The 7,546-nt window shown below is 39.8% G+C and overlaps 1 protein-coding gene and 1 pseudogene across 5 annotated transcripts in view; one reads left to right on the forward strand and one right to left on the reverse strand.

Annotated features, from left to right (window-relative positions):
* LOC105756398 (zinc finger protein 555-like) overlaps positions 1-7,546 on the forward strand; it is a 376,219-nt pseudogene that overhangs the window by 85,435 nt on the left and 283,238 nt on the right.
* Positions 1,129-7,546, reverse strand: part of LOC101345977 (adhesion G protein-coupled receptor E4-like) — a 115,615-nt gene continuing 109,197 nt past the window's right edge. For 2 of the 5 annotated variants that reach the window (XM_023733249.1, XM_023733248.1), the window contains 2 exons: positions 2,552-2,647; positions 1,135-1,548 (listed from right to left, as the gene is read on the reverse strand). In XM_023733249.1, the coding sequence (XP_023589017.1) occupies positions 1,429-1,548; positions 2,552-2,647 (216 nt within the window). In that variant the 3' untranslated portion in view covers positions 1,135-1,428. Of the gene's footprint in view, positions 1,549-2,551; positions 2,648-7,546 lie in introns of all 5 variants that reach the window. The other 3 variants (XM_023733252.1, XM_023733251.1, XM_023733250.1) reach the window with 3 other exon arrangements.

The raw sequence follows: 7,546 nt of genomic DNA on the forward strand, positions 1-7,546 counted from the left end.
TCAACCATTCTGGAGAAGAAATTAAAAATGATAAATAAGATCAAATCATCACTGTGATATGCTATGTCGTTTGGGGCATTTATGCTGGGAAATATTCAAGATGGCACTAAGAAAAAAACAAAATTATCTTTAACCTAGGTCTACATTTAGGTTTGAGCACATTATCAGGTTTAACAAAAGATGGGGAAGTGCTGGTGACCTGGCTACAAGCCTCTTCCCATCCACAATGTGTCCCTAAGTATGAGTGACGATGTATCTTTGCATTCCAAGAATGCAACTGCACCGTTATATATTAATTCATATGGAGATTATTGAGTTAGGCAAATGTAGGTTATGAAAGATATTTGGGAGCATAAAACACAACACTACACAAGTCAGGGAGAGGAATGGGAGAGGGAGGCAGGGGCACTGTGAATTAAACCCAGTTGTTAGCTAAAGGATCAGAAACTCAATTCCATTTCCCTCATTATTACAAAACATCACTTGAGACATCTTGGTTAATTTACCTAAAGTCATTTTTAGTGCTTCTATTCTACCTCCTGGTTCGTTGCATACTGCCTGGGGTCTTAAAATCTTGCAAGCCATCCAAGGTACAACAATTGGTCTCAATTCACCTGGAGCAGCTGAGGAAGGAGAGCAGGAATAGGAGGGGGAAATGGAATGTATGGCTAACTGCCTCCATGAACTGCCTCCTTTGCCATGAGATCAGAAGAAATGGATGGTGCCCAGCTACCATTCCTGAACATTTTGATCAAACATTCTATAGAAGGATACTGATCAAAGTGGGAAAATGCAGAACAGAATTTCAAATTCTCATAGAATCCAGACTTTCTGGAGCAATTGAGGCTGGACAAACCCTCAAAACTGTTGCCCTGAGATAATCTTTAAACCTTCAACCAAAAATATCTCCTGAAGTCCTCTTTAAACCAAACAATAAGTTAGTTTTTTAGTAAAAAATGTCTGCCTTGGGCATCATGCTCTTTGGAAGACCTATCTATATGGGATCAAATTGACACAGCAACTTGAAAGGTCAGACAGGAAGCTTAATGGGCAGTGAGTTCATGTTAATGGGGGAGGAACATTTGGAAAAGGAGGGTGAGAATGGTTATACAGCTTGAAAAATGTAATCAATGTCACTGAATTGTACATGTAGAAATTGTGGAATTGACATATGTTTTGCTGTGTATACTTTCAGCAACAATAAAAACAAATTAGATGCCAAAAAAAAACAGCATCCCTTGAGCACTTTTAATGGCTCATGACCCAATATCGGATGCTGGCTGTAAGAATTCTGCATGTGTCCCATTCTTTCTAGGGAGCAAGAGGACAAAATAAAGGAAGGAGTCGACTTTTCACAGCGAAGAGATACACATGGTGGCATTTGTCCAAACTACGCGTGACCACAAGGGGGCACCATGGATGGGCAGATCATTTCTCTGTCTTCAGCGAAGAAACAGTGGCAAGATGAGTTGGCGGCTCTGGTTGGGCGAATGTGGTGTTTTTGGTGTCTCTTCTTTGTACAAACTCTGATGACTTTCCGGGTTCCTCCTAATTGGGGGAGATAATATGGAGAAAGCTGAAGAGCAATTACCAAACCAAACCAGTAGCTGTCAGTCAACTCCAACTCTTGGCCACCCCATGTGTATCAGAGTAGAAGTGTGCTCCATAGAGTTTTCAGTGGCTGATTTTTCAGAAGCAGGTTGCCAGGTCTTTCTTCCGAGGTGCCTCTGAGTGGACTTGAACCTCCAACTTTTTGGTTAGCAGTTGAGAGCATAAACTGCACCACCCAGGGGCTCTGAAGAGAAATTAACCCCTCAAAAATTAATTAAAACTTCTAACATGCCTAGGGATGACAGCTAGAATTTCTGTAAGGTCCAATGCTCAGAAAGTGCCCCAATATTTCACTTTTCCCAAAGAACACCAAGGATGATGGTTCTTTTTTAGTTTATGTTATCATTTTATCTTTTACAAGCACAATGTGCTTCCTGTGTGCCATTCTAAGCACTTATATGACCTCATTTAATTCTCATGATGAGACATATAGTATTAGTATCCCCATTTTACAGATAAGGAAACTGAAGCACGGAGAAGTTAAGTCACTTGCTCAAGGTTAGGCAACCTGAAAGTGGTGGATCTGGGATTTAAACCCAGGCTCCACTTAAATACTGCAGTCATGGCATGTGTGAGGACCAATCACGATTGTAAGGTTGTTTCCTCAGCACCTAAAACACTGCGTAGACATACTAGACACTCAGTAAATATTTGTTAAATAAAAGATGACATTTGGACAAATATCCTTTGGATATTTGTGAAAAGACTGTAGAAAGGAAGGAACTAAGGAAGGAAAAGAAAAGGAAAGAAAGGGAGGAAGGGAGGGAAGGAAGGAGGAGCTCTTCTTGTTGTGGTCTCTAAAAATGAAACTTCAGCTGCAAAATGACAGGAACCTAGTGCAATCTCCCTTTTCTTTCAGATCAAGGAACCAGGAAGCGCCTAGTAGCACAAGATGTTGGGTTCAGACAAGTTCATGGCATTGCAGAGAGGTGGATCTTACCATTTTGGTGTGGGTAGTAGAGTGAGACAGCTCAGTGCTTTCCATTTCAAACCCTTTCCGCATCCCACTGAACCATTTCTTGTATTCCATTCGCACCTGGAAGTTTGAAGAATATAGAGGCTGCATTACATCCAGAGTTTGGAGCAAAACAAAGGGCCCTAAAATGGGGAGACTACAGATACAGATGCCACGCCCTACCCTCTATTACTCTTTCAAGGGTTTTCTGTACAATCTTGGCCATGCTCATGCTGGTTCGTTTTATTTAAATTAAACTCTCTCAGCTATAGAAAAGGTGCTTACTAAATGCCAGGCACCATAAGGGCTCTATATATGGTGATGATGATGGATGATGATGATGATGCTGTAGGTGGTGATGATGATGGAGAAAATGAAGGTGATTATGGTGATGATGATGATAATGAAAGTGACTTTGGTGATGATGAAGGTGATGACATGATGTTGATGAAGATGATGATGGTGATGATATAGATGGTGATGGTGATGGGGATGATGAAGGTGATTATGGTGATGATGACGACGATAACGAAAGTGATTATGGTGAAATATGATGTTGATGAAGATGATGATGGTAGTGGTGGTGGTGATGCCGGTGATGATGAAGGTCACCGTTTATTGAACATTAACTATCTTCCAAGGAGCCCTGGTGGTGCAACAGTTAAGCACTTGGCTGCTAACCAAAAGCTGCAAGCCCACCGAGAGATGCAAACACGCACAGCAGAGAAAACTCACCCAGCAGCTCCGCAGGAGAAAGACCTGGCTATCTGCTCCTGTAAAGATTACAGCCTAGGGAAGCCCATGAGGCAGTTCTACTCCATAACATGGGGTTGCCATGAATTGGAATCAACTCAACGGCACCCAACAACAAGCTATGTTCCAGGCACTTTGCATGCACTGTATCATTTAATGTGATGAGGAAGTTGTTCCTCTCACCCTCAATTAATGATGAAGAAATTGAGGCTCTTGGAGATAAATTTACTTACCCATGATCACACACCAAGCATTCAAAATCTTGTCATTTTTACTTCAGAACTCTAGCACTAACCACCACACTAAACCACTCATTGCAATCCTATGAATTGCCTTACCTGAATGTACTTACTATGTTAAAAATGACTATTAGTTAATGCTCAGTATTATTTTGCCAAGACATGAAAATTGTATTTTACTTCTTCCGTGTGTGAGGAGTACCAAGCATTCAGAAAGCATCGAAGGAATGGAAAGGAGTGAATAAATTGGAATGCTTGTCTGTTGGTAACTAGCATCTTAATTGCTGTTAGTTCCACTCAATCACAAAGGACAAAGCGAGGAAAGCTATTCCTAATATATATGTAGCTTAAAATTATAATAATTACCCTCAATGAGAACTTAATATCTACCAAGGACTACGCTGGGAGATTTATATTGCATTATCTCATTTAATCCTCAACACTATAAGGTAGATATTGCTACATTTGCAGACAAAAAAACTGGGGCTCAGAGAGGGTAAACAGCCCACCCAATGTCACACAGCAGCATACACAGTGGAAGAAATTGAATTAGAGCTAAAGTCTCTCTGAGCTTGCAGTTGTTAGGAGTGGTCGAATCAGTTTTGACTCATAGCGACCCTATGTACAACATAATGAAATACTGCCCAGTCCTGTGCCATCCTCACAATCATTGTTATGCTTGAGCACATTGTTGCAGCCACTGTGTCAATCTATCACTTTGAGAATTTTCCTCTTTTTCACTGACTGTCTTCTTTATCAAGCATGATGTCCTTCTCCAGGGACTGATCCCTCCTGATAATATGTCCAAAGAGCTTGAGATGAAGTCTCACCGTTTTCACTTCCAAGGAGCATTCCAGCTGTACTTCTTCCAAGACAGATTTGTTCATTTTTCTGGCGGTTCATGGTTTATTCAATATTCTTCACAAACACCATAATTCAAGGCTTCAGTTCTTCTTTGATCTTCCTTATTCATTGTCCAGTCTTCACATGCATATGAGGCAATTGATTGCAAACACCATGGCTTGGGTCAGGTGCACCTTAGTCCTTAAAATGACATCTTTGCTTTTTAACACTTTAAAGAGATCTTTTGCAGCAGATTTGCCGAATGCAATGAGTCTTTTGATTTCATTTTGTGTGTGTGTCTTGAGTGTTTTTTATTTTTATTTTTTTGTTGTTGTAGTTTAAAGGAAGTTTACATTTCAAGTTAGTCTCCCATACAAAAATTTATACACACATTCTTACGTGACCCTAATTGCTCTTCTCATACTGTGACAGCACACTCCTCCTTTCCACTCCGGATTCCCCATGTCCATTCAACCAGCTCCTAACCCTCTCTGCCTTCCCATCTCACCTCTGGACAGAAGGTGCCCGTTTAGTCTCTTGTATCTACTGGAGCTAAGAGACACACTCCTCACGAGTATCACTTTATGTCTTTTGATTTATTGACTGCTGCTTCTTTGGGCTTTGATTATGGATCCAAGTAAAATGAAGTCCTTGACAACTTCAATCTTTTCTCCATTTATCAGGACGTTGCTTATTGGTCCAGTTGTGAGGATTTTTGTTTTCTTTATGTCGAGGTGAAATCCGTACTGAAGGCTGTAGTCTTTAATCTTCATCAGTAAGAGCTTCAAGTCCTCTTCACTTTCAGCAAGCAAGGTTGTGTCATCTACATAACTCAGGTTGTTAATGAGTCTTCCTTCAATCTGATGCCCATTCTTCTTCATATAGTCCAGCTTCTCAGATTATTTGCTCAGCATACAAATTGAATAAATATGGTTAAAAATACAACCCTGATGCACACCTTTCATAACTTTAAACCACACAGTATCCCCTTGTTCTTTTGGAATGACTGCTTCTTGGTCTAAGTACAGGTTCCTCATGGGCACAATTAAGTGTTCTTTAATTCCCATTCTTCACAATATTATCCATAATTTGTTATGATCCACAGAGTCGAATGCCTTTGCATAGTCAATAAAACACAAGTAAACATCTTTCTGGTATTATGCTTTCAGCCATGAGCTGTCTGAGGTCAGCAATGATATCCCTTGTTCCACATCCTTTTCTGAATCCAGCTTGAATTTCTGGCAGTTTCCTGGGGATGTACTGCTGCAACCGCTTTTGAATAATCTTCAGCAAAATTTTACTTGTGTGTGATGTTAATGATATTGTTCGATAATTTCTGTATTTCATTGGATCACCGTTCTTTGGAATGGATACAAATAAGGATTTCTTCCCATTGGTTGACCAGGTAGCTGTCTTCCAAATTTCTTGTCACGGACGAGTGAGCACCTCCAGTGCTCCATCCATTTTTTGAAACATCTCAATTAGTATTCTGTCAATTCCTGGAGCCTTGTTTTTTGCCAATGCCTTCAGTGCAGCTTGGACTTCTTCCTTCAGTGCCATCAGTTCTTGAGCACATGCTACCTCCTGAAGTGGTTGAAAGTCGACCACTTCTTTTTGGTGGAGTGACTCTGTGTATTCCTTCCATTTTCTTGATGTTTCCTGTATGGTTTAATATTTCCCCTGTACAATCCTTCAGTATTGCAATTTGAGTATGATTTTTTTCTTTAGTTCTTTCAGCTTGAGAAATACTGAGCATGTTCTTCCATTTTGATTTTCTATCTGCAGGTCTTTGCACATTTCATTATAACACTTTATTTTGTCTGCATGAGGTGCCGTTTGAAATCTTCTGTTTACCTCTTTTGCTTCATCATTTCTTCCTTTCATTTAGCTACTCTACATTCAAGAGCAAGTTTCAGAGTCTCTTCTGACATCCATTTTGGTCTTTTCTTTCTTTCCTGTCTTCTTAATGACCTCTTGCTTTCTTCATGTATGATGTCCTTGACGTCATTTCACAACTTGTCTGGTCTTCGGTCATTATTGTTCAATGCGTCAAGTCTGTTCTTGAGATGGTCTCTGAATTCAACTGGGATATACTCAAGGTCATACTTTGGCTCTCATGGACTTGTTCTAATTTTCCTCAGCTTCAACTTGAACTTGCATATGAACAATTGATGGTTTATTCCACAGCCAACCACTGGCTTTGTTCTGACCGATAATATTGAACTTTCCCATGGTCCCTTTCCACAAATGTAGTTGATTTGATTCCTGTGTATTCCATTTGGAGAGGTCCATGTGTATAGTCACCATAATGTTGTTGAAAAAAAGTATTTGCAATGAAGTAGTTGGTCTTGCAAGTTTTATCATATGATCTCCGGCATCATTTCTATCACCAAGGCCATATTTTCCAACTACCAATCCTTCGTTTCCAACTTTCACATTCCAATCACAAGTAATTATGAATGCATCTTGATTATATGTTTGATCAATTTCAGACTGCGGAAGTTGGTAAAAATCTTCAATTTCTCCATCTTTGTCCTTAGTGGTTGGTAAGTAGATTTGAATAATAGTCGTATTAACTGGTTTGCCTTGTAGGCGTATGAATATTATCCTATCACTGACATTGTTGTGCTTCAGGATAGATCTTGAATTATTCTATTTTTTAATTTTTTATTGTACATTAGGTGAAAGTTTACAGAACAAATAGTTCCTCATTAAACAGTCAGTACACATATTGTTTTATAGCATTGGTTAACAACCCCATGACATGTCAACTCTCTCCCTTCTTGACCTTTTTTTTTGGTGAAAATATACATAGCCAAAGATACACAATTTCAAAAATTTCTACATGCACAGTTTAGAGACATCGATTACGTTCTTCCAGTTGTGCTGCTATTCTCACTTTAGATGAAGGTTTACAGAACAAAATAGTTTCTCATTAAACAGTACACAAGTTGCTCTATGACAATGGTTAACGAACCCACTACATGTCAACACTGTCCTTACTCAACCTTAGCTTCCCTATCACCAGCTTTCCTGTCCTCTTCTGCCATCTAGTCCTTGTCCCTGGACTGCTGTGCCTCATTAGTCCCATTTTGTTTTATGGGGCTGTCCAATCCCCGGCTAAATGGTGAACCTTGGAAGTGAC

This window comes from Trichechus manatus, unplaced genomic scaffold (assembly GCF_000243295.1).
Source record: "Trichechus manatus latirostris isolate Lorelei unplaced genomic scaffold, TriManLat1.0 scaffold00057, whole genome shotgun sequence".
NCBI lineage: Eukaryota > Metazoa > Chordata > Mammalia > Sirenia > Trichechidae > Trichechus > Trichechus manatus.